At 43.7% G+C, this 27330-nt stretch overlaps 2 protein-coding genes and 1 long non-coding RNA gene across 3 annotated transcripts; 1 reads left to right on the forward strand and 2 right to left on the reverse strand.

Annotated features, from left to right (window-relative positions):
• The first annotated feature begins 116 nt into the window (after positions 1–116).
• On the forward strand, positions 117–2342 carry LOC121584071. Its single transcript, XR_006003649.2, has 5 exons — positions 117–847; positions 1148–1215; positions 1442–1601; positions 1845–2036; positions 2160–2342. It is a non-coding gene; the product is annotated as an uncharacterized LOC121584071 (long non-coding RNA).
• A 6140-nt stretch (positions 2343–8482) lies between these two features.
• LOC121584290 (C2 calcium-dependent domain-containing protein 4C) lies at positions 8483–9775 on the reverse strand. Its single transcript, XM_041900113.1, has one exon. It carries the CDS (start codon positions 9773–9775, stop codon positions 8483–8485), a length of 1293 nt encoding a protein of 430 aa, XP_041756047.1.
• An 11295-nt stretch (positions 9776–21070) lies between these two features.
• Positions 21071–22944, reverse strand: LOC121584072 (forkhead box protein B2-like). The gene has a single exon (XM_041899904.1). The coding sequence runs from the start codon at positions 22471–22473 to the stop codon at positions 21532–21534; it is 942 nt and encodes a 313-aa protein (XP_041755838.1). The 5' UTR covers positions 22474–22944; the 3' UTR covers positions 21071–21531.
• Between the last annotated feature and the right edge of the window lie 4386 nt (positions 22945–27330).

Consider the following 27330-nt stretch of genomic DNA (forward strand, 5'->3'; position numbering starts at 1 on the left):
GGTGGAGCAACTCCTTCCAATAATCAAAGTTCGAATCAAATTCACAAAATGAATGGAGAATCTAAAAGCTGTAAATAGGTAAGTCAATCTATTACTGTTATCTGCATCATTGAGTCTATCACATTGATCCTATTCAAATTCTCTGCTCTTTTTTTTCTTCTTTTTGTGCCTGAAAGCACAAAAAACGGTATTGTTAGTTCACAGCAAACAGCCCAGCAAAATGACCTAGCATCAGTCCAGCAAAATGACCCAACATCAGTCCAGCAAAATGACCCAGCATCTGTCCAGCAAAATGACCCAGCATCAGTCCAGCAAAATGACCCAGCATCAGTCCAGCAAAATGACCCAGCATCTGTCCAGCAAAATGACCCAACATCAGTCCAGCAAAATGACCCAGCATCTGTCCAGCAAAATGACCCAGCATCTGTCCAGCAAAATGACCCAGCATCAGTCCAGCAAAATGACCCATCATCTGTCCAGCAAAATGACCCAACATCAGTCCAGCAAAATGACCCAGCATCTGTCCAGCAAAATGACCCAGCATCTGTCCAGCAAAATGACCCAGCATCAGTCCAGCAAAATGACCCAGCGTCTGTCCAGCAAAATGACCCAGCATCTGTCCAGCAAAATGACCCAGCATCTGTCCAGCAAAATGACCCAGCATCTGTCCAGCACAATGACACACCAGTTGGCCTTCAGCATGATATATCAATTGGCCAGCAACATGACACATCAATCAACCAAAGAGTCTGGCCTTCTGGGTTTAGACTTCCAGAATTTCCAGCCGTGTTAAAAAAGGTCTCAGATTGGGCAAGTGTTGTTCGACTTCATGTGTACCTACACTTTGGTGAGTATAGTTATGTAATGAACTGATCTTAGCTTAATGTTAATGATATAAGTTCCTCAGTTATGAATCGTAATGCTTGTGTGTGTGTGTCACCCTGAGCCCTTCTCCTGTCTCTGTCCTCCTTACTCTCCACCATACTGTCTTGTCATAATCACTGCAGCTGATCGCATAGCACATACTCAACTTTTACATGACGATAATCAACGGCATCAATCAATGTCATTTGTATTACAAACATAATTTTTAGTCTAAATGTAGTCTTGTATGTTTCTCTTTTGCTTTATGTACCCCACTACCCAGCAATACATGTGTGCACAGCGCTCATTCAAAAGTACCCCTCGTTGAGAGGCCACACAGGGAAGGGATATGTAAGAATTCTTCAGTTTTCCTACTCACATGAATTCACACACTAATAACCTTTTTACACCATTGTGCCTACCCAGACCATAATGTGCTGGCTTGGATATTTTCTTCTCACATTGTTATTCCATCACATTTCCAGCAGCATAAGAAGACCATCTCTAGTCTGCTCCTCTGACCTCTGTCCCAATAATCCGTCATGACATTTCTCCTCTCCACATTTTATTTTTTAAGGAGTCATGGCACGGCATGATAAAGAATAAATACAAAAAAGAACGGCAGCCGCTTGCTCACGTTGCACAAGTACAGGAAATGCAGAAGAGGTTTGGGAGGCAAGGGGAAAAAAATTAACCCAGATGACACCGAAAATGAAGACCCGACCAGAATAGCCAAGGTAACTGCATGCAAATAATGGCCCATATTCAATGTGTCAAAGTCGAACTGCTGATCCCAGATCAGTTTTTAAGATCATAAATAAGATTGTGTGGACAGGTGGGGACCTGATCCTAGCACTCTGAGATGCTTTGTAAATACGGGACATTTTGCCTTTTTCTATAGACTTTGATCGTCTTCTCTCACACACAGTGTCAATAATTGTGTCAATATTTGATAATATTTATTTATATTTGATTTTGAGATTGAGACTGGTGAGGATTCCTTCAGTCAAAAGTTACATGTTGAAAAGATGCAGGTGGAGTGCCAAAAAAAGAGACCAAACATAAGTTCCCAACAAGACAAAATGAAAAGGACTGAAAAATAGAACTTTTTATGAAACAACAAGGCACCAAGGACATCTTAAAACAGTACCCAACAAACAGTACCCGCCATTGTAAGTAGACAAAAAGTTTAATAGATAGAAATGGTTAAAAGCACAACTAATGTAACATAGCCAAGTACTGTAATCTGAATCCAAGATATTTTGATGATGCATTATAAACAAATTGACTTTCAGATTTTCGTAGAGATGAGAAGCAAATTCGGTATGGATGTGGACAGAAACATTCTGTCCGGATTCTGCACAATGGCCAACAAAATCATTGCAGAAATGGAGAGGAGGGGTGTGGTGGTGGAGTTGCTGAATCGCTACAAGAAGGCACTTCTCTCACACACGGAGGAGGCTCACAAAGTTAATAATACTGTGTAAGGTGTAAGGAGGGGGTAAATTAGCAACAAATGTTGTACGAATGGCAAACTTTTTGCTGTAGAGAGGGATAGGGGAGAACAGACATTTCTATGATATCTGCAAGTGAGATTTCTGTGACTTTTAAGGTCAAGAAAATTAATTTGTGACTTTACAAGTTTGCCACTCAATGTTATTTGTATTATTGTTAATATTATTATTCTTAATAGAATACATGGGAAATAAAAGGTTCCTACAAGAACCTTAACACCCTAAAAGGTTCTTTGAGGAACCCTTTTAACCCTCCCGTTGTCCTAGGGTCAAAATGAACCGCCACTGTGTTGAACCAACTTAATTTAAATTTTATATTTTTGGGATCATTTGTGAGAAGGAGGCAGTGATACTTTCTTTAAAGTCTCACTGCCTCCTTCTCACAAATGATCCCAAAAATATAAAAATGTAATAAAGTTGGTTCAACACAGTGGCGGGTCATTTTGACCCTAGGACAACGGGAGGGTTAAAAGGTTCCTAAGGGAATAGGTTTCTGGAAGCACCTTAAGGGGTTCCGCCAGTGTTGCAATCTGAGAAACCCCTAAAGGTGCCTCCAGGAACCTTTTCTTTTTAGAGTGACTGTGACGAGTAAGTTGTTGAATCATGGTTTTTGCATACTGCTCTGTACAATTTGTTTGTTGACTGATGAATCAGGCTGTAATACAGAATTAATTGGTATATACAGCCTGAGACATTTGTGTGCAAAATCGTGTAAATGTTCCTTACAAGCTATAATGTTCAATAACATTACATTTAAACGTACTCTACTGGTTATCTGTGTGGTTTGTCCTTCTGCTGCTTGAACGTTGAGACAAAATATCCACAGGAAAGTATTGTTTAGCCTACCTGACTTTTTAGGTAGGTAGGTATACAGTGAGGGAAAGAAGTATTTGATCCCCTGCTGATTTTGTACGTTTGCCCACTGACAAAGACATGATCAGTCTATAATTTTAATGGTAGGTTTATTTGAACAGTGAGATACAGAATAACAACAAAAAAATCCAGAAAAACGCATGTCAATATTTTTATGAATTGATTTGCATTTTAATGAGGGAAATAAGTATTTGACCCCTCTGCAAAACATGATTTAGTACTTGGTGGCAAAACCCTTGTTGGCAATCACAGAGGTCAGACGTTTCTTGTAGTTGGCCACCAGGTTTGCACAAATTTCAGGAGGGATTTTGTCCCACTCCTCTTTGCAGATCTTCTCCAAGTCATTAAGGTTTCGAGGCTGACGTTTGGCAACTCGAACCTTCAGCTCCCTCCACAGATTTTCTGTGGGATTAAGGTCTGGAGACTGGCTAGGCCACTCCAGGACCTTAATGTGCTTCTTCTTGAGCCACTCCTTTGTTGCCTTGGCCGTGTGTTTTGGGTCATTGTCATGCTGGAATACCCATCCACAACCCATTTTCAATGCCCTGGCTGAGGGAAGGAGGTTCTCACCCAAGATTTGACGGTACATGGCCCTGGCCATCGTCCCTTTGATGCGGTGAAGTTGTCCTGTCCCCTTAGCAGAAAAACACCCCCAAAGCATAATGTTTCCACCTCCATGTTTGACGGTGGGGATGGTGTTCTTAGGGTCATAGGCAGCATTCCTCCTCCTCCAAACACGGCGAGTTGAGTTGATGCCAAAGAGCTCGATTTTGGTCTCATCTGACCACAACACTTTAACCCAGTTCTCCTCTGAATCATTCAGATGTTCATTGGCAAACTTCAGAAGGGCCTGTATATGTTCTTTCTTGAGCAGGGGGACCTTGCGGGCGCTGCAGGATTTCAGTCCTTCACGGCGTAGTGTGTTACCAATTGTTTTCTTGGTTACTATGGTCCCAGCTGCCTTGAGATCATTGACAAGATCCTCCCGTGTAGTTCTGGGCTGATTCCTCACCGTTCTCATGATCATTGCAACTCCACGTGGTGAGATCTTGCATGGAGCCCCAAGCCGAGGGAGATTGACAGTTATTTTGTGTTTCTTCCATTTGCGAATAATCGCACCAACTGTTGTCACCTTCTCACCAAGCTGCTTGGCGATGGTCTTGTAGCCCATTCCAGCCTTGTGTAGGTCTACAATCTTGTCCCTGACATCCTTGGAGAGCTCTTTGGTCTTGGCCATGGTGGAGAGTTTGGAATCTTATTGATTGATTGCTTCTGTGGAAAGGTGTCTTTTATACAGGTAACAAGCTGAGATTAGGAGCACTCCCTTTAAGAGTGTGCTCCTAATCTCAGCTCGTTACCTGTATAAAAGACACCTGGGAGCCAGAAATCTTTCTGATTGAGAGGGGGTCAAATACTTATTTCCCTCATTAAAATGCAAATCAATTTATAACATTTTTGACATGCGTTTTTCTGGATTTTTTTGTTGTTATTCTGTCTCTCACTGTTCAAATAAACCTACCATTAAAATTATAGACTGGTCATTTTTTTGTCAGTGGGCAAACGTACAAAATCAGCAGGGGATCAAATACTTTTTTTCCCTCACTGTATGGTTCAGTACCAAGGTAAAATTAGTTTTATATTGGATATTTTCTCTCGTCATTAGCTATTGAACCAAACATGCCATGACAATGAAAATTGTATATTCTGAATCAGGGGAGGATGGATATTTCTTCATATATATATATATATATATATATATATATATATATATATATATATATATATATATATATATTGTGACGTCACGAGAGGCTACACAGCTTTCAGCGGGGTTGCTCAAGTAGTGCAAGGAGACCAGGTTCAACCAAAACAAGGATTTTATTAAAGGTCTTGGGAAACTAACGAAAGTATAACACAATTCTGTTCTCTTGTGGCTCTTTAGGGGTTAACAGTTCAGGGATGTCTCTTCCACATCCAAAATCATAATTCTCACTCGCTCAGATAACTTTTCCCCAGCCTTACTGTAGTCCACGTTGCAGCTAGTGGCCAACCCAGCAAAAAGTCCTTCCAAATGTCTCTCACGTATTTCCACAGGTGCATATATCCAAAGGTGAGTGTTTCCCAAAGGTAAGTATCTCCAAATCCTTATATTCCTCCTGGAAGTGGACGTGCAGCACTCTTGTCCTCCAGAGAGCCCAGGTTGGAGACTGTGTTTCTTCACCCCCCACACACTCCCTCAGTGTGTCTCTTCCCTTCCCAAACCTTCAGCTCATCAGCTCCTCATTTGTTTCAGCTGCGTGGGAAGATTGGCCATAGAGGGGTGGAGTTCCCGACCATACCAGCAGATGGAGCCATAGCTGTCTGGGTTTGCAGCCACCTCAGGGGGATGTAACGTCCCTCCAGGACACAGCCTCTCGTGACATCACACATCCCCCTCCTCGGGACCGACGTCCTCGTCGGGTAAAGGCAGCGAAGAAGGCATCACGCCGGGAGAGGCGTCCGCATTGCCGTGGTGCTTGCCAGCCCTGTGGACAACAGAAAAGTTAAACGGTTGCAAGCTCAAAAACCATCTGGTTACTCTACTGTTTGATTCCTTGTTCTTGGCCATCCACTGCAGAGGGCGTGATCAGATATCACCATGAAACGTCGGCCCAGGAGATAGAACCGAAGGGACTCCAGGGCCCAGACTACAGCCAGACATTCTTTCTCCACCGTTGAATAGTTCTTCTCTCTTGGAAGTAACTTTCTGCTTAGGTAGAGAATGGGATGTTCTTCACCGTCATGTGCCTGGGTGAGGACAGCACCCAGACCCACCTCCGAAGCATCCGCTTGGACAATGAATTCCTTCTTGAAGTCTGGTGCCACCAGGATCGGACTGGAGCAGAGTGCTCGCTTCAGGTTGAGGAAAGCCGCCTCCGCCGCCGGGTTCCACTTCACCATTCGTGAGTGGCGTTTGGTCGTCAGCTCCGTCAACGGTGCAGCTATGGTAGCAAAATCTGCAATAAAGCGTCTATAGTAGCCAGCGAGGCCCAAAATGACCTTACTTGCTTCTTGTTGATGGGCTGCGGCCAGTCCTGTATGGCCCGCAGTTTGGCTTCCTGTGGTTTGACCAACCCCCCGCCCAATGGTGTACCCCAGGTAGTTTGTCTCACTGAAGGCCACCTTGCACTTCTTCGGGTTTGCCGTGAGCCCTGCTTCCCTGAGCGAATCCAGCACCGCTTGTACCCGGGGTAGGTGGCTGGCCCAATCCTGACTTTGTATAACAACATCATCCAAATAAGCCGCTCGTGCCTCTTGTGGGGCGCAAGGACTTCGATCCATCAGGCGTTGGAACGTGGCAGGTGCCCCGTGGAGACCAAACGGAAGTCGGGTATACTGGTAGAGCCCTCCGGGGTGGCAAAGGCTGTCTTCTCCTTAGACGCCGGGGTCAAGGGCACCTGCCAGTAGCCTTTTGTGAGATCAAGAGTGGTTAGGAAACGAGCATGCCCGTATTCTCCACCATCTGTGACGTCACGAGAGGCTACACAGCTTTCAGCGGGGTTGCTCAAGTAGTGCAAGGAGACCAGGTTCAACCAAAACAAGGATTTTATTAAAGGTCTTGGGAAACTAACGAAAGTATAACACAATTCTGTTCTCTTGTGGCTCTTTAGGGGTTAACAGTTCAGGGATGTCTCTTCCACATCCAAAATCATAATTCTCACTCGCTCAGATAACTTTTCCCCAGCCTTACTGTAGTCCACGTTGCAGCTAGTGGCCAACCCAGCAAAAAGTCCTTCCAAATGTCTCTCACGTATTTCCACAGGTGCATATATCCAAAGGTGAGTGTTTCCCAAAGGTAAGTATCTCCAAATCCTTATATTCCTCCCTGGAAGTGGACGTGCAGCACTCTTGTCTCCAGAGAGCCCAGGTTGGAGACTGTGTTTCTTCACCCCCCACACTCCCTCAGTGTGTCTCTTCCCTTCCCAAACCTTCAGCTCATCAGCTCCTCATTTGTTTCAGCTGCGTGGGAAGATTGGCCATAGAGGGGTGGAGTTCCCGACCATACCAGCAGATGGAGCCATAGCTGTCTGGGTTTGCAGCCACCTCAGGGGGATGTAACGTCCCTCCAGGACACAGCCTCTCGTGACATCACAATATATATATATATATATATATATATATTTTTTTTTTTATTGAAATCGGAATATCCAAAATAACCATATACCTACCGGCTCTCTAAAAAGTCGGGTAAACTATACTTTCCTGTGGATATTTTGTCTCAAATTTTGAGCAGCAGAAGAACAAAATGCACAGACAACCGGTAGAGTACGTTTAAATATAACTTTATTCAACATTCTGGCTTGTAAGGAACATTTACACGATTTTGCACACAAATGTCTCAGGCTGTATATACCAATTAATTCTGTATTACAGCCTGATTAATCAGACTAATTGACTGATTGTGTTACATGTGCATGTATACATGTACTGTATGCCCCCTGTTGGAGACAGCCTTATTTTGCTGTCAATGAATTACAGTTCCAGTATTATTATATGTTTTTATATTTATTTATTTATAAACGGTTAGGTTCACAAAGTACAAGTTAACATCCTGGCCCTCTGCCTGCCTGGTCAATGACTGTCTGTCAGACTGTCAACCCCTTCCAACAAGGTTGAAAAGTTTTAAATGCACACACAATGTACACATTGTAAGAGTGTAAAAAGTGATGCCTTGAGCGATTAGTAGCCTAATGGTTCAGTGAACCACAGAACAACAGTCATACAAACTATGCTCCATAAAACATTCTATGATGTGTCACTATTTGCTTTGCACACGTTTGCAGACAACATTTGCTTGGCAAATCCAAATACTATGTCTCTAAGGATTCACATAGCTCTTACTATTCACATTTAAGTGAAGCATACCGGAACAACAAAGACAGATAGCATTATAATAATAATGATAATATTGAATTTGTAGAGCACATTTCCCACGCTTAATGTGCATAATTATAATATGCATAGCTAGGGACCTGGAGAGGACTTACTGGCCTGGTAGTCAAAGCTAATTCTGCTAGACAGCTAGAGCAGAGGGTTGGAGATGGCACAAACAAGGGCCAGACTATTAGGCTATGTACACTATATAACAACAACAAGGGCTAGGAGTTTTCCCTGGTCAGATGACATGGTCAGGAAAAAGTCCTGGCCTTAGGCATAACAATAACACATAGAGAGGTTGGCTGAAGCCCTGGTCACAGGGGCAGTAGCTGGGCCAGGGGTTCGGTTATGATGATCCCGAGCACCGTGCCCCGTCTGAGCCCGGAGGCCTTGTCTAACACCTTCAGTCGGAGCCGCAAGCCACCCAGGCTGTCTGGGCTCAGCTCAGTGAAGAAGAAGTCCTCATTGAACACGGGGCTCCTGCAGTTCCTGATGGTGGCGCTGTCCTGTCTCTGGAGCTTCCCTGGGCTCAAGCTCAGGCTGAGGCAGCAGTGGAGGGCTCTGGGGTCCTCTTCGTCCCTCAGACCCTCCATGGACACCACCCTCACTCGCACCACCATGGACAAAAGAGAGGGCGACAATATGTGCTCGGCCGAGAGGCGGACCCTGCCGTGGCCCCCTGGCAACGAGAGGACATGTTCTCTCTGCAGCCGCTCCTGGCAGTGGAGCACGTCCAGCGGGAACAGGACAGGGGGCGCCAGGGAGTTGACAACTGTGGGAGGACTGGAGCAGGGCTTGATGAGGGAGGTGGAGGGAATGGGTGAGATCGCCCCCCTCCGTCCTCTGGGGTTAACCGCAGAGCATGAGGAGGCTCCTTCCAGTCCCAAAGAGCCACTGGAGGCAGAGGCAGACTGCAGACCTGGGGGACCCTCCGCCCAGGCGGCGGTGATAGAGAGTGAGAGGCCAGAGCAAGAGCGGCTGAGCAGGGGAGAGCCCAGAGGGGAGGAGTCATTTGAGGAGGGCGTATCGCTTTCTGTGCTGCATGTCTCCGACAGGCTCTTGCAGGGGAGCCCAAGTTCAAGCCCCGATTGGATGGGGGGTGCTTTCCACTTTTTTTGCTCTATCGCCACCCTTGTGGTGGGCTTGGGTAGGTTCCTGTCCAGTGTGTAGCCAGTGCTCTTGGAGTGAAACAGTGACTCTTTCCTCCGTGTGTTCGGACTCTCATACATCCCCGCCAAACCGTAGCCCTCTGCGGAGAACGGCAGTGGCTTCTTACCCCTCCAGGCCACTTTGGTCAACTTCATTTCCTCAACCTGTTTAACTTGCGGAGTCACAGAGAAAGCAACAGCACCACAGTCTCGACTAGTGAGCCTCTGACTCACAGTGTGGGGTTCAGCTGCAGTTCTCTCCATGGCCACTAGACTCCTGCACAGCCGAGGGGGCAGGCAGAACTCCGGGATTTTGTCCGGAGTCAGAATGTTACTGTGCAACTTGTTGGAGAGACTGGCCTTGGCTGAGAGATTCTCCTCCTCACTCTTTCCCACGTAGCGTCCGAGCTCCAGGGGAATGTTCTCCATGCTCTCTCTGATCTTTCCCAGGAACCACATTCTGCTGGCTAGTAGGTGTTCACTCTTGACCAAGCTGTCCTGGTTAGTTATCCCTGTTAAAACAAAATGGGTATTGGATTTCTATTCTCATGAACATTCTAAAATGTAAAGTCATGATGTAGTGTATCGACTCCAGTGTGGTATGCGTAGTGTAGCCTATCCATAATAACACAAGTTTCATTGCAAGAATACACTTCTGACATCAAGAGAGTTAACAGTACTATTAATGTTTTCTCACCTGTGTATTCCAAAGATTTGTAAGTTACTGGTATGCACTCTTTCAACAAACAACTGATCTACACCTGGAAGAAACAGCCACAACTGAAGCCAACAGTTCCCTTCTTGAAAGTTAGTGGCCACACAGCGCTAACTGGTGTTTAATTGTATGAGGTTTTGGGTAGGAATCCGTTGGGAGCATTCTTGGAGGGAGTGTTCCGTGCTGTGTTCCATGAATGGCAGTGTGTGTATGAGTGATAGAATGGCAGAGGAGAGGTGTTTTTAAAGGCTAATGTCACTCTCTGCGTCACTAGTCTGCTGCACCCGCAGCCAGGAAACGATTTACACACACACACACACACACACACACACACACAGTTTTATTCACAGTATTCAAATAATCGAGAAAAAAACGTAAAAGATCTCCAAAAGGTCAAATAGGCTTCTGTGGGGGTAAGGGGGACTGCAGGATGTGACCATAGCCACAGGATTGATTTGACCAAGGCAAAGGAATGTGTAATGTGTGCCATATTACATAGTTTCAAACCTCTGCTCTCTAAAAATAGCATCACCATCACTGTGCTCCTCTCTCTAACTGACGTCTGCATCAAAGACCTTCAAAGACAGCAGCTCACCTGGCCTACACACACACCACCTCAAAGACTGACCTTTACACTCAGTACACCCTGTACCTCCCTCCGACTTCTGCCGCCCCTCTGCTGATCCTCCGCCCCTCTGCCACCCCTGTAGCCTCCGTACATACCGCACTGTAGAGGGAGAAAGGCTGCCCTGGCCCATTGTAGTATCAGGCCGTTCAAACAGTGACACCTAGTGACATATAGGTCAGTAGCTCTCATTTCCTTTGTGTCAGACAGGGTTGATGCTGCATGTGAATAGTCCTAGTGGGATTCTCTCCTTGTTTCCTCCTTTCATCTTATCATCTCTGAAATGATGGGACGACTAAAACAAGCAATGTGTCAGAGTATGTCATGGATATATTAAAAGGGATAGATCAGGATTTATCTACTTCCCCAGAGTCAGATGAACTCGTGGATACCATTTTTACGTCTATGCGTTCAGTTTGAAGGAAGTTTCCAACTAGCGTTAGCACAATTGGTAACTAGCGTTAGCGCAATGTAGACTTCCAGTCATTGCGCTAGCTCTAGTTAGCATTGGCTCGTGAAGCTACCTATACATAACTTCCTTCGTACTGGACCCAGACATAAAAATGGTATCCACGAGTTCATCTGACTCTGGGGCTTCATTGCCAAAATCCCAAACTATCCCTTTAAGCAATATGGCAGAAATTCATCAGAATACAAAGGTGAAGCAAGTACCATGTTGCTTGTAGCCTACCTTTCCAGTCTGTTAAGATATAGTGGGATCCCACAGTCTAATTAGGAGGGTTTGAGCACACAGAATAAACCAGAGAAGAAATATATGGTGCAAATATAGGTTTTATTTACAGTGCAGCCCAATGACAACAGTACAAAAGTGATAGTCCTCTAGTAGGTTTTAGAGGTTGATTTGGGATTGGAACCATGTTTCATTTGGGATAGATTTTGTCCATGAAAACATGAATCCTAATGGCCACTAGGGGGTGCAAGCAGACTGAATTTAACCTTGTATGCCAATATGGCTAGAACGATTTTACTAGATTTTTGTTCAAACATGTTCGTATAGGGCAGATCTTTGAGTGTTTTGAACATGGATTTTTTCAATGGATATATATCAAAGTAGAAATCCACAGTATCTCGTATCTTAAGTATCTTTCAATGGATGGTCCAGTAAAGCACAGCAACAATTTGTCACGTTTATTAAGAAAATGTAGTAAAATTGTGTAAAATTAAAAGTCTGACAATAAATAACAAAGTGACACAAACTTGTGTGCAGTTACAGAGAGAGAACATGCCTTGACACACACATGCATGCACACACACACACACACACTACGCGCCAGAGTCTTTGTCTGTGCGATTAGTTCCCCTTCTTTGCCTAATTAAAGACAACATTAATTAAGTGATTGGGAGGAACAACATGCCCGTGTCCCCTCGCACTCCGAGTGAGATGATTAATATGCAGAGGGACTCTGGGCCCCCACCGATCTCAGGGGTCAGGTGGCTTTTTGGGGGAGTTAATATATATTTTATTGTGCCAATAAAAACCCAAGTGCTTCTTCTAATGGAAAGATAAATGATCAGGGAGTCAGTGGAGGACCTTTCCTTTAACCACTGCCACAGCCGCAATTAACACTAAAGAGAGAGAGAGAACCGTATGTAGTAGCTAGACCCCACCGCTCCTGCGTAGCTACCGTACCGGTAGCCTCTACTGCGAGGTCTGGCTCCGTATTCATAAAGCTTCTAACAGTAGGAGGGCTGATCTAAGACCAGGTCCCTGCTGTCGATTGATTATATTCTTAAAGACAAAACTAATCTTAGAACAGCACTCCTACTCTGATTACGGGCCCTGTGGCATAGGAAGCGTACCTACAGTGTAATGTGAAAGCAAGCACCCTAATGTCTATGTCAATGTTAAACTGTTGGTTGCAGAAGACAGATTGTCACCCTTGTGATAAAGAAATCTACACCTACCTATAATGTGAGATCCTATCTCTCTTGAGTACCTATATCCTCTTACACACATTCACTCATATTTTACATACGAGCATACACACACACACATGCACACGCACGCACACACACACACACACCCTCAGGGCTCATGTGATTGATGTGAGCTTCGGAATTATACCTGCTCAAGTTATGCCATACTTATCCATTGTGGTTTATCTAAGAGTTCAAACCCAGGTATCATGGCCCTTTGCTGCCCTACAGTACTGACACATGCAGATTCTTCCTTCTCTCTCTTTCCCTTTGTGCATCTCTCTCCCAAACCCATAACTACACACACAGACATGTTCCTATGCACATCACACATTCATATCGCACAGGCACACATAACATACTATATAAACAGAGGCATCATGCCCATAGGGGGCACAGGGGCACGTGCCCCCTTTAGATTTGTCCTGTTAATATACAGTGCCCTCTGTAATTATTGGGACAGTGAAGCATTTTTTATTATTTTGAAATCGAACAATGACTATGAAGTATAGACTGTCCACTTTAATTTGAGGTAGAATTCAAGGCACACTTAACCAGCATGGCTACCACAACATTCTGCAGCGATATGACATGCCATCTGGTTTGCGCTTACTGGGACTATAATTTGTTTTTCAACAGGACAATGACCCAAAACACACCTCCAGGCTGTGTAAGGGCTATTTGACCAAGAAGGAGAGTGATGGAGTGCTGCATCAGATGACCTGGCCTCCACAATCACCCAACCTCAACCCAATTGAGATGGTTTGGGATGAGTTGGACCGCAGAGTGAAGGAAAAGCAGCCAACAAGTGCTCAGCATATGTGGGAACTCCTTCAAGACCGTTGGAAAAGCATTATTCATGAAGCTGGTTGAGAGAATGCCAAGAGTGTGTAAAGCTGTCATCAAGGCAAAGGGTGGCTACTTTGAAGAATCTCAAATATAAAATATATTTTGATTTGTTTAACACTTGTTTGGTTACTACATGATTCCATATGTGTTCTTTCGTAGTTTTGATGTCTTCACTATTATTCTACAGTCGTGGTCAAAAGTTTTGAGATTATTTTATTTTTTTAGTCATTTAGCAGACGCTCTTATTCAGAGCGACTTACAAGAGCAATTAGGGTTAAGTGCCTTGCTCAAGGGCACATCAACAGATTTTTCACCTAGTCGGCTCGGGGATTAGAAACAGCGACCTTTCGGTTACTGGCACAACGCTCTTAACCACTAAGCTACCTGCCGCCCCGAGAATGACACAAATACTAATTTTCACAAAGTCTGCTGTCTCAGTTTTGATGATGTCAATTTGCATATACTCCAGAATGTCATGAAGAGTGATCAGATGAATTGCAATTAATTGCAAAGTCCCTCTTTGCCATGAAAATGAACTTAATCCCCAAAAAACATTTCCACAGCATTTCAGCCCTGCCACAAAAGGACCAGCTACCATCATGTCAGTGATTCTCTCGTTAACACAGGTGAGAGTGTTGACGAGGACAAGGCTGGAGATCACTCTGTCATGCTGATTGAGTTAGAATAACAGACTGGAAGCTTTAAAAGGAGGGTGGTGCTTGAAATCATTGTTCTTCCTATGTTAACCATGGTTACCTGCAAGGAAACACGTGCCGCCATCATTGCTTTGCACAAAAAGGGCTTCACAGGCAAGGATATAGTTGCTAGTAAGATTACACCTAAATCAACCATTTATCGGATCATCAAGAACTTCAAGGAGAGAGGTTCAATTGCTGTGAAGAAGGCGTCAGGGCGCCCAAGAAAGTCCAGCAAGCGCCAGGACCATCTCCTAAAGTTGATTCAGCTGCGGGATCGGGGCAGCACCAGTGCAGAGCTTGCTCAGGAATGGCAGCAGGCAGGTGTGAGTGCATCTGCACGCACAGTGAGGCAAAGACTTTTGGAGGATGTCCTGGTGTCAAGAAGGGCAGCAAAGCATAATTTATTTCCAGGAAAAACATCAGGGACAGACTGATATTCTGCAAAAGGTACAGGGATTGGACTGCTGAGGACTGGGGTAAAGTCATTTTCTCTGATGAATCCCCTTTCCGATTGTTTGGGGCATCAGGAAAACACCTTGTCCGGAGAAGACAAGGTGAGCGCTACCTTCAGTCCTGTGTCATGCCAACAGTAAAGCATCCTGAGATCATTCATGTGTCGGGTTGCTTCTCAGCCAAGGGAGTGGGCTCACTCACAATTTTTCCTAAGAACACAGTCATGAATAAAGAATGGTACCAACACATCCTCCGAGAGCAACTTCTCCCAACCATCCAAGAACAGTTTGGTGATGACCTTGCCATAAGGCAAAAGTGATAACTAAGTGGCTCGGGAACAAAACATCGACATTTTGGGTCCATGGCCAGGAAACTCCCCAGACCTTATTCCCATTGAGAACTTGTGGTGGATCCTCAAGAGGCGGGTGGGCAAACAAAAACCCACAAATTCTGACAAACTCCAAGCATTGATTGACAGCATGCCAGGGCGGATTGCAGAGGTCTTGAAAAAGAAGGGTCAACACTGCAAATATTGACTCTTTGCATAAACTTAATGTAATTGTCAATAAAAGCCTTTGACACTTATGGAATGCTTGTAATTATACTTCAGTATACCATAGTAACATCTGACAAAAATATCTCATAACACTGAAGCAGCGAACTTTGTGAAGACCAATACTTGTGTCATTCTCAAAACTTTTGACCACGTCTGTACAAAGCAGAAAATTGTAACAATAAAGAAAAACCCTTGAATGAGTAGGTGTGTCCAAACTTTTGACTGGTACTGTATATCTTTTTTTTCTCCTTCTTTTTTTTCTCTGTAAATACTACTACTAGCCACCTAGCAAGTTTATGAAGTTGGGTTTAGCTAGCCCAGATAGGTTCCTAATCTACCAATCTCATAACTAGCTACCAAGAAGCCATTTCAGGCTGTCAATCAAGTTAGAGTAGCTAGCTTGTCTAACTATCTTAGCTGGCATTCCTGCTGGCAAGGCTGGTAGACTTTAGAAAAGCAAGCAACTACCAAATGTACTGAATAAGACTCACATTCCTTTCAATCTTTTACCAAGATTTTTGTAGAGATGCAGAGAAGCATATCTAGTTTCTTAAAAAAAAAAAAAAAACACCAGTCAGGAGGATACAGACAGCTCAAGAGGTATACATAGATATGCAGAAAAATATACTTTTGAATTTGTTTTTTTTACATAGAATTAAGCAGAATAATTATGGATCACGATTGCAGGAAAAAGCCATCATCACATACTTTGTGCCGCCTCAAATTTTGGGGGTACATGACGCCCCTGTATATAAACATCTAAAACCAACATCATAGAAATACACATACAGAGTCTTCTCTCTGTTTCTCTCTTTCCTCCTTCCCCGCAGGCCAGGTAACTCCATATATGTGGCCTTAGGCAGGGAGAGTCCTGTTGCCTCTGCTCTCTTACTGGACAAAGAGGCTGTGGTTCAGTCGGACGGTCAGACATCCACCTATAGATCCTCAACGTCCCCTGAGGTGGGTAATGACACCGGGATGGGAAGGTAAATGGCTGGAACGGTGTAGAGCCCAATCAGGTCATGGTCATATTCATTAGAGCACACCGTAGCAAAACGTTTTGTAACGGATAACAACAACGAGCTCAGGTTGTGTGAAAGTCTAGTAGGCTGCAGTAGATTTACAGTTTTTGCCCATTGCTTACACACTAAAACCGAATGCTTGGACCAAAGCCTCAATACCTAAACTTCTTGTAGCATACCTTAAACACAGTGTAACCATAGCTTAAACACAATGTCAACTTTGCACTTTGTTTGCAATTCTGTAACACACTTATTGCGAAACACTACACACGTTTTCTTACATTAGACACTTTGTTCAAAAACGAAATCACCTGTTATCATTGGGAAAACACTGTTCAAAATGCAAAACTCATCTGGCAATTGTATGCACTTACATACACAACTGAAAACACCTGCACAGAAAACAGAACACCAATCAGTCTGAGCCTTAGCACTACAAATAGGCCTCAGGTAAGCCATTTTTTGAACTTTGCAAGCATGGAGGCAATGAGAGTCAGAGTAAGAGGAGGACAAAGAGAGAGGGGAGTCGGATGTGGAAGAGGACGTGGAAGAGGACGAGGACCAGTGCGGAGACGTATATCAGATGACATCAGGGCTACTCTGGTGGACCATGTGATAAATCATGGCCTGTCCATGAGGGAGGCTGGGCAAAGAGTCCACCCTAACCTCAGTCGCTACACAGTAGCATCGATAATAAGGACATTCCGACTGGAGAACAGGTATATCTTCAAGTTTCTACTCCAGACTGTAACTACTGTATGTGTCACATGATTTATGTGCAGGTATGTGTCACTTTACTTTACATACTATATATTGTGATGTGGGAATGAGGGTTTATGCTGCCACCTGCCCTGCCTGTAGCTTGTAGTTTTTGTCTATACTCACCCAACCCAGCCCCTACTTGTGTGAAAATATAGACATTGTAGTTACTGTATGTGTTTTCAGTAACACTATTCAATATTTTCTGTTACAGACAGTTCTGGAGTTTGATGCCGCCGAACTGCCGCATGAGTTCATCTACGTGGATGAGGCAGGCTTCAATCTGGCCAAAACCAGGCGTCGGGGCCGTAACGTAGTTGGACAAAGGGCTGTTGTAAATGTCCCTGGGCAGCGTGGGGGAAATATCACCTTGTGTGCTGCAATTAGTGTCCAAGGAGTCCTGCATCATCATGCCACTCTAGGTCCCTACAATACAGGACAGATCATTGCATTTCTAGATGCACTACATGCAGTTGTGCAGGACAAACCACAGCAGCCCAGGTTTGTTGTCATCTGGGATAATGTTAGTTTCCACCGGGCTGCTCTGGTCCGAGATTGGTTCAACAACCATAATAATTTCACAGTTTTATACCTGCCCCCTTACAGACCCTTTCTAAATGCAATCGAGGAATTATTTTCAGCGTGGCGGTGGAAAGTATATGATCGGCAACCACATGCCCGCATGACTCTTCTGCAAGCAATGGAAGAGGCATGTGGAGACATTGAGGTGGGATCAATCCAAGGGTGGATTCGGCACACAAGGCGATATTTTCCCCGATGCCTAGCCCGCGAGGACATCGCCTGTGATGTTGACGAGGTCTTGTGGCCAGATCCGAACAGAAGGCGTGATCCATAAGCCCCCCCACCACACACCACACACACGCACACGCACACACACACGCACACACACACAAAACAAGTATATGTTTTTTCCCCCAATAGCAATTTATCCAGTAATTGTTTTGTTTTTTTACTTTTGTTTTGTTGCTAAATTTGATGTTAAGAATGTCTGTAAGAATGATTTTTTTTTTGTAAAAACATTTTTGTAAATACTGTTTGATTACTGCAGAAGTTCTACTTTTGAGTTTTACAGAAGACAATGACAATAAAATGACAATAAAAATAGAAACACAAAGACTGCAGTGTTTTATATAAAGCCCATCAGTGTGTTGCTGATGATATGAAAGAGTAATTCAAATGTTGCTTGTGTATATGGTTTTGTTGCAAGAATTTCATTTTTAGAAAGGAGTGTTAAGTTTTGATTGCAGTGTTTCATTTTGGCATATATGTGAGTTGTTAATCTCCAAGTGCTATGTCTGATTGGCTTGTGTGTTGAGTTTTGACATAATGAGCCAAATTCTGCAAAAAGTGTGTAAGCAATAGGCAAAAACTGTAAATGTAACTGTTCAAAACTATAATTGTTCATACTTGGGGTACAGAGAAAATACATATTGACTTTGTCCTTTCAGTACTTTTTGAGTACCGGTACTCTACCCTCCATTTCTATTGTAGTGCGCTGGCGCTGACAGCTTCTCTCTGTCGCCCAGGCCGATGGTTAATGCTGCCTAGGTGAGCTTTTCATTGGTCGGGCTTGGCTGGCTCCACGGGCAGCAGACACGTGCCAACTATCCCCACCGTCAAGAGGCTGGTGTGGTACAGACGGTGAGGCGGCCATTACCGAGTGGCAGCAGCTGTGGTCCGTACTCCCAGCGCCTGCTAGCAGTGAATCACATATGTTAGCACGATGAGGCTAACTCATTCAGGCAGTCTGTGAGGCTGGCTTTGAAGACAAAAATGCACTGCTGCAGTCCAAGGGTCTTTGTGCATGCTTGAGATTGACTACATTGCAGTTGGCGACTGCAGACTAACTGATGATCTACAAATCACCTCACATCCTAAATGATAGCTCATTGTGATGTTTTGGTAGTCTGCAATCCCCAACTGCAATGTAGTCAATCTCAAACACACCCCTTTTCTCTATAGTTTACCCTGTGTGGATGGATAGACGTGTTAGTTTATGTCCGCACTGATGGTATAACTTGACTATAGATAACTGCAGTGGTGTCGCAGAGAAATCTCATTGTTCACCCTAAATGCTGCTGGATTAAATTATGAATCTATCAATGCAATTATATGTTTTTACCAATTAACTCAATTTCTCTCATGCAATGTTATCCATTATACTAAAATTTACAATCCGTTTCAGAGAATATCATATCTCTGCTCTGCTTAATGTGTGTGTGTGTGTGTGTGTGTGTGTGTGTGTGTGTGTGTGTGTGTGTGTGTGTGTGTGTGTGTGTGTGTGTGTGTGTGTGTGTGTGCTTGTGTGCTTGTGTGTGTGTGTGTGTGTGTGTGTGGATGAATGAGAGCATTAATGAATTAAGCTGCTCATTATGATGGTCTGTTCTTGTTGGTCATTAAAAAAACGCATGTAGAATTTGTCACCCTGGCCCCGATGGAGTCTGGGTAATTATGGTTAATGTCTCATCTCCTATTCAAGACTGGAGCGTTATGCTTGGGAGGGTCGCGCAGCAACGACCTCCTGACCTCATATTTTATTCATCTTAACAGTCATATTATTCATGATTAACAGATTTTCACAGAACAAAAGTTAGATTCATATTCATGTCATACAATTTAGTTAATGCTAACAGTTTTTATAAGATATAATGACGTATTTGCCTTGTGCAAACAAAATATCATAATCTCACTTTCCTAGCCCTATTCAGATTCATACCTCTGTGTCTTTGGTCTGTTGATTTAGTATGACTTGAGAGAACGAGAGAGAGAGATGAATTATAAAAAATATAATTTGAGAGACAGTGTGTGTGTGTGTGTGTGTGTGTGTGTGTGTGTGTGTGTGTGTGTGTGTGTGTGTGTGTGTGTGTGTGTGTGTGACAGAGACCTCGTTAATAATGACACAGACCCATTTCAATCCTAGCTCCCACGTCTTTCCTCCACTTATGCATCTCAATTATTTGTTCTGAGGCTTGTGTGACAATGGCATGGGTTATGGTTGCCTTTGGCATGCTAAACAGGAAGACGGCCTGAAAGTAAATCACTGTCAGTGGGCAGTACCAAACCCTTTGTGTTCTGGAGGGGACCTGCTCCCTGGACTTCAAAGGTGGGATTATGTTGAAAAGAGAAAAACAAAAGAAAACTTCATCTAATGCCCGCTTTTGAAGTTATGGAGATATATAATACCCCCCCCCTCCCCCCATCCATATTTTGTGGCACACACATGCATTGAGTGTGCACACTCATAGGCACACATGTACACACGCACACAAACACACACAGTGCTACCTCTTGAGTTCTTGCAAAAACTGAAGTTAATTGACAGATTTAATAACCTATTCATTTGATGATGAATGTTTAGAGCTTCCATTTATAGGCCTATATGCTACATGTTACAACAATATTGGAAAAAGTATATTTGATGTAGGCATAGCCTAACAGAATGTTTCAATATAGTTCAATATGTGGGACGCTGGTTTTCTGCTTGATTGTATACAAAAACTGTGAAATCCCTGGTAAATAAACGGTCTCACTTGGATAACGAGCAGTAGGTGCCGCGCGAGTTAGGAGGTTTGTTTGGCGCTTTATTGCGCTCGTCCATGTGCGTGATTATGTGTAGATGATTCAAACCTAATAATAACCATAAAAATCATAAAGGCATAAACTACTCTTCAGCTCCTTGACGAGCTCTGTAAATATCACGATACCCCTCAAAGCAAACATTTGCCTACATTTTTGTATTACAACATTTTCAAGTGCATGAATTACAACATTTTCAAGTGCGTGAATGAGTTTGATTATGCTTGAATCTTACCGTATAAATTAAAACCTGAAGTATCGTGTGTAGGCCTATAGGCCTAATAAGTTGCAAAATAGTTGTACTTGCTCTAATGACTTTCACACGAGGTGTCACACACTAAATGAAAACTAGCAAACAATATCAGAAAATAAACGTCTCGATAATTCAAAAAAATCATTCCATAAAAAACTTAACACAATAACTCTGACAGATGATGTATTCCGTTTAAAGTTCTTTATAAATCTCTTAAGATAAACAATGTTATTTTACAGCTATAACATTTCTCTTACATTTCAAATTCATTGAGCGTGCTAATAAGAACAGTCCATATACATAGTGTTATTATTAGACTACACATTTAATTATTCAATTAAATCTAATGAACAAAAACGTTAAAACAATGTATATTATCCACTCAAACTTTTAAAAACTGAGGCAGCAAGTTTTGATCTTCCTCTGTATTTTGATTGAATGAATTATGATTATTAAATCAAAACTCTCTTTTGGGTCAATTCCTGATTGTATTTTAGTGCCACATTTAATGTGGTAAATGCCTTCACTAAATGTGCTAATGGTTTAGGAAGAAATTATGCTGAAATGCGTGGTAGCCAACTCATCACTAGAATGATAGGCCTACAGTCTGAATTCCTTCACAGCTCACCATACCTGCTCAACATTTAGGCAACTATAGGCTAAATGATTAACATTTTAGATACTGCTCTTGTCCCTTATGTTGTTCGTTCCCTCATCGATACATAATCGAGTTTTTGACGTTTTACCCGGTTAAGGCAGCAGGAGAGCCGGGTATATCGGATTGCCCTTGCCCTCCAAAGGGTCGGAACCATTCTTCTCCAGCAAGGATGAAGAGGAGCAGAAATGCGATGGGCCGGACGGAAGGCCCGACAGACCGGGCATCGGACCCATAGACGGGGTCGGTTTGATGGGCACGGGCATGGTTGGTAGCGTCTGTCCGCTCGCGTGATGGTAGAGACCCTTCATTGACACGCCAAAGGGAGCGTACTCTGAGGAGACTGGTATGGGCATGGCGCTCATGGAATCTGACAGCATGCCGACGTGCGGCCACATTGAGTTGACCACACTGCTGAGCTGCGCGGGCACAGGGTAGCCCAGGTGGTGCATTACCGAAGTGATGGGCAGCCCGCTCGTCATCACGCCCTTGTAGTCTCGACCTATGATGTTCTCAATGGCGAACGGGTGCTTGAAGCCGCTGGACTGTCCGCAGTTGATGCTGCCGTAGCTCTGGAAGTGGGGGAGCCTTCCCACTGCCGCGGCGGGGCCTTGGTGCTCATGATGCCCTCCACTCAGCTTTCCCTGGTGGTGGAAGTAGTGCATCATTGGGGAGCTCTTGCAGGCCATGTGCTCAGTGCGCAGCAGTTTGAAGCGCTTCCTCCTGCGTAGAAAGCTGCCGTTTTCGAACATGTCCCCACAGTCTGGGTGCAGGGCCCAAAAGCTGCCCTTCCCCGGCTGGTCGGGCCGCCGGGGGATTTTGATGAAGCAGTCGTTAAAGGACAAGTTGTGTCGCAGAGAGTTCTGCCACCGCTGTGTGTTCTCCTGGTAGTAAGGGAATCGGTCCATGATGAACTTGTAGATGTCGCTCAGTGGGAGCATCTTCTCGGTGGAGTTCTGGATAGCCATGGCTGTCAGAGAGATATAGGAGTAAGGCGGCTTCTGGTCGCTGTACGAGTTCTTCCCCGGACGAGGCATGCTTTTGGTTACTTATTTATGATGTATCTATAGCATATGCTGTATATTTTTTGGTGAGGGCGCCTAAATATTGTTGCAAGGCTTTGGTCAGTATCAGTGACTTTGCGCAAGGGCAGAGTTTTCACAAGTTTGGAGACTCCAAAATCATTGATCTCCTGGCATTGTGTTCGTCTTTTAGTGGTCTACATGGAGGACAATATGTGTCAGTCAGGCAGACACAGACTCTGGTCATGTTCTCTCCAGATGAATTCCCCAAAGATGCGGATCACAAAAAGTACCAAAAGGTTTCCTTGAAGAATCGTGTTCTTTTTTTTTCAACAGGCGCACAGCCTAACACGTTCATCTCGCGCGTAAAAGTACAACACATCAAATACAGTCCGTCTCTTGCCGTTTATTTCCCTGCTACACAGGAGGAGATGAGAGGGCAGTCTCTGCGACAGTACAGGGCAAGGGGTTGGTGATGCTCCTCGCTTCGGGCCTAGTGCTCTTCGTGTGCGCTCTTCTGGCCACCCCGCGCCGTTTTTGTAAGGCTGGCAGCGGCGCAGAGACCCCTGCAGGTCTCGCTCTATTATCACATGGCATCCAGGCACTTACGAACTCGTCGGGGGAGAAGGGGAGGGATGGATGGTGAGGAATAGAGGGGAGGGGAAGGGTGAATCTAAACTCATCCGCGCGCCCTTAGCCTGTGCCAATCGGGAAACTCGCGCGCTCCGAGAGGAAAAAGGGTGGACATAATAGTATTAGTGATGGGGAAAATAAATGCCCATAATAGTAGCCTATTATCTAACAATACTAATGTTAAGGAAATATGATTACTATAAAGAGATTATTAAAAAACAGACAAATGTTCTTACACTTTTTAAAATTGTGGAATAGCCCAATAGCCTAAGTCCTTATTCGAATAAGTTTTAATATAATTTATCTTTCACCAATTTTGTTAATTTTAGTCCGATAGGCCTAATTGTAAATCATTCATGAAAATTAACAACTTGTCTCTGTGCTTTATGTTAGTTAATAAGGTCAAGTTGAAACACTGTGGCTTTTTAATAGGCTACTAAAGATCTCTGAATTTTTAAAGCTGCCTTTAAAAAAAAATCGTTATAGGCTTTATCTTCATTTTCTATCTTAGTTTTCTCTTTGTTTATGTGGAAAAAGATGACCGATTCCAAGCTAGTCCTAGTGTACAAAACATTAGGAACACCTTCCTAATATTGAGTTGCACCCCCTTTTGCCCTCAGAACAGCCTCAATTCGTCGGGGCATGGACTCTACAACGTATCGAAAGCATTCCACAGGGATGCTGGCCCATGTTGACCAACGCTTCCCACATCTGTGTCAAGTTGGCTGGATGTCCTTTGGGTGTTGGACCATTCTTGATACACACAGGAAACTGTTGAGCGTGAAAAACCCAACAACGTTGCAGTTCTTGACACACTCAAACCGGTGCGCCTGGCACCTACTACTATACCCGTTCAAAGGCACTTAAATATTTTGTCTTGCCCATTCGCCCTCTGAATGGCACACATACACAATCCATGTCTTAATTGTCTCAAGGTTTAAAAATCCTTCTTTATTGACGTCTCCTCCACTTCATCTACACTGACTGAAGTGGATGTAACAAGTGATATCAATAAGGGATCATAGTTCCTAATATTTTGTACTTTATGCACGCTGTTCAGAAGGATAACACATACAGTGCCTTCAGAAAGTATTCATACCCCTTGACTTATTTCACATTTTGTTGTGAATTCAAAATGGTTTACATGTAATTGTTTTCTTACCCATCTACACACAATACCCCATAATGACAACGTGACAACCTGTTTTTAGAAATTTTAGCAAAATTATTGACAATGAAATACTGTATCTCGATTTACATAAGTATTCACACATATTACATTTTAGTAATTTAGCAGATGCTCTTATCCAGAGCCACTTACAGTTAGTGAGTCCATACATTATTTTTTTTATATACTGGCCCCCCGTGGGAATCGAAGCCACAACCCTGGCGTTGCATGCGCCATGCTCGACCAACTGAGCTACACGGGAAGGCTGAGTCACCCCTGAGTCAATACTTTGTAGAAGCACCTTTGGCAGTGGTTACAGCTGTGAGTCTTTCTGGGTAAGTCTCTAAGAGCTTTGCACACATGGATTGTACAATATTTGCACATTATTCTTTTTAAAATTCTTGAAGCTCTGTCAAGTTGGTTGTTGATCATTGCTAGACAGCCATTTTCAAGTCTTGCCATAGATTTTCAAGCCGATTTAAGTCAAAACTGTAGTTAGGCCACTCAGGAACATTCAGTGTTGTCTTGGTAAGCAACCCCACTATATATTTGGCCTTGTCTTTTAGGTTATTGTCCTGCTGAAAGGTGAATTCCTCTCCCAGTGTCTGTTGGAAAGCAGACTGAACCAGGTTTCCCTCTAGGATCTTCCATTTCTTTTTATCCTAAAAAACGCCATAGTCCTTACTGATGACAAGCATACCCATAACATGAGCAACTGCGGCCCCTCATGATGAGTTCAGCTTTTTTGTGGCCCCCACCCCCATCAAAGTTGTCCATACCTTATGTAGGCTATGAACACGCACACACACACACACACACACACACACACACACACACACACACACACACACACACACACACACACACACACACACACACACACACACACACACACACACACACACACACACACACACACACACACACACACACACACACACACACAGCACACAGACACAGACACACACACACACACACACACACACACACACACACACACACACACACACTTTGATTAATATCTGAGAGGGGACTCGTTGCAACCAACCTGCCATCTCACATTCACACACACACACACACACACACACACACACACACACACACACACACATACACACACACACACACACACACAGTCATGTTGTTGGAGATTAATTGCGGTGAGGAGACTCGTTGCAGCCAACCTGCTGACTGTCTGTTTAAACACCCTCTTGTGTATCCTACAAGGATGTAGACAAACTTGCTCCCTTCTCTGAGTTGATAAACGGAATAACAAAAGCTGCTCCTGCTTTTGCATTGCCAGGTGTCATGTCTCGGCCCTTGACGGCGCCCACGAATACATTACAATACCCACCGGGCACAGACGTCAGTTCAACACAGTGACGTGTATTCATGGGTGCCAAGGGAAGCCAGGATTCTCAAAAAAAAAGACCAATAAAAAATAAATCAATAATAATATTTAGTCTCTCTGTGTTTCATAATTTTCCTTCAATTGGCAAGAGGCTGAATGTATCTCACAGGAGAAAGCATCCGAGCGAGCAAAACAGCGCCCGTCTCTCTACGTGTAGGCCATCTATCTGATGCTGTCTGGTCCAAACGAGTATGATATTGTTGCCGCCTGTACTGTAGCATTGAACGCAAGGGAAGCCAGCGAGCATCTGGCCTCCCTTGACAAAAACTGTGCGAGCTCAACTGTGAATGGTCCTGGCGCACCAAAAAAAAGTGTCAAGGGAAGCCAGCTTGGATTTGGCGTCACTCCTATCAAATCCCATTGAGAGCATATGTCATTAACACAAAAACTTGAATTGTTGTATCTCATTGTGTTGTTGTCCTCCGGTGGCTAGCTAGTCAGCTAGCTAAAATTGGCCCTATCCTAAATTAGCCATGGATGGAGATAGGGATTTGGACTTGTGGTTTTACTTAATTCTCTGTACTGGACAATGATTACAATGGCGATTCTGATCCAACCATTAATTCATACATTGTTGTGCCCCTGGCCTGAGAGGACGGATGTTCAATATGTAGCTAGATGTAGAAGGCTAATGTTAACTAGCTAACATTGCCCATGAATTGAATTTAGGCTAGTGAGCAAGCATTTTAGCCAGGTAGCGTTTCTCTACAAGTTTCTACTTGCACGAACACACACACAAACACACACACAGAAATCAGAACCATGGACAGCCACATCATATTTAGCTTACTTTGATTGGACTAAATTGTTTTTGGTATATTTTAGTTGTCACTGTATTAGACTAAGCAGAGGTAATTTGATGATGTTGAAATATTGAAGTTGAAACGGTGCTCGAATAGTGGAGGCAGCTCCTGTTTTCTTTGCGACTTGCAGTAACTCTCTGTGGTTCTAAATCGATAGTTGTTTAGTGGTCTGAAAATGTCGGAAACATTAACTTGCTTGACCATGCTGTAGGTCATGTAACTGTCTATTACTGTACAGGCAATATGCTTTGTGGACTTCACTGGACAGAGGTTGCTATCCAGTTTAGTGATAAAACAAAGATGTGGCTGAATTTATTCTGCTACTGTGTATTTTTATTGTCTAGGCCTTTAGGCCTATATATCACGGTCACAAGGCATATGAATTAACACGTTATAGAGCAAACAACGCAATTGGCATCCCCAGTGGTTTTACCCATAAACTGCTACCTACTGGTTCAACGTCTAGTTTTGATTTACATTTGGTTGAGTTGACATCAACAAAAATGTAGGTTAAAAGTTGGGTGAAAAAGATTGGAAATGTTGATGACTTTTTGCAAATCCAGTCAGTTTTCCACGTTGATTCAGCATCATCACAGGTTTGCCCAGTGGGTAATTAAGCCTTCCATGATTTACCTTCCTTGGAGAGAGGTACAAACAAAGTATTAAGCGTGAGCTTGCTATATTAGATACAAATATTCAAACCGGTGTCAATTAATTAGCCAACAGATCTCTCCCATTATGTCTTCCCCCACCACAGTCCTTCAAGCACTAAAGGGTCACCGGTGCCAAAGGAGAGCATATTTTATACATATGAGTCTTTATATTAGCACCTCTTTCTGTCGCTCCCTAACAAATAG

The sequence above is a fragment of the Coregonus clupeaformis genome, chromosome 16 (assembly GCF_020615455.1).
Source record: "Coregonus clupeaformis isolate EN_2021a chromosome 16, ASM2061545v1, whole genome shotgun sequence".
NCBI classification, from domain to species: Eukaryota; Metazoa; Chordata; class Actinopteri; order Salmoniformes; family Salmonidae; genus Coregonus; species Coregonus clupeaformis.

Bases quoted from the DNA above. Each gene is read 5' to 3' on its own strand.
- LOC121584072 (XM_041899904.1), bottom strand. From the start codon at position 22,473: ATGCCTCGTCCGGGGAAGAACTCGTACAGCGACCAGAAGCCGCCTTAC.
- LOC121584290 (XM_041900113.1), bottom strand. From the start codon at position 9,775: ATGTGGTTCCTGGGAAAGATCAGAGAGAGCATGGAGAACATTCCCCTG.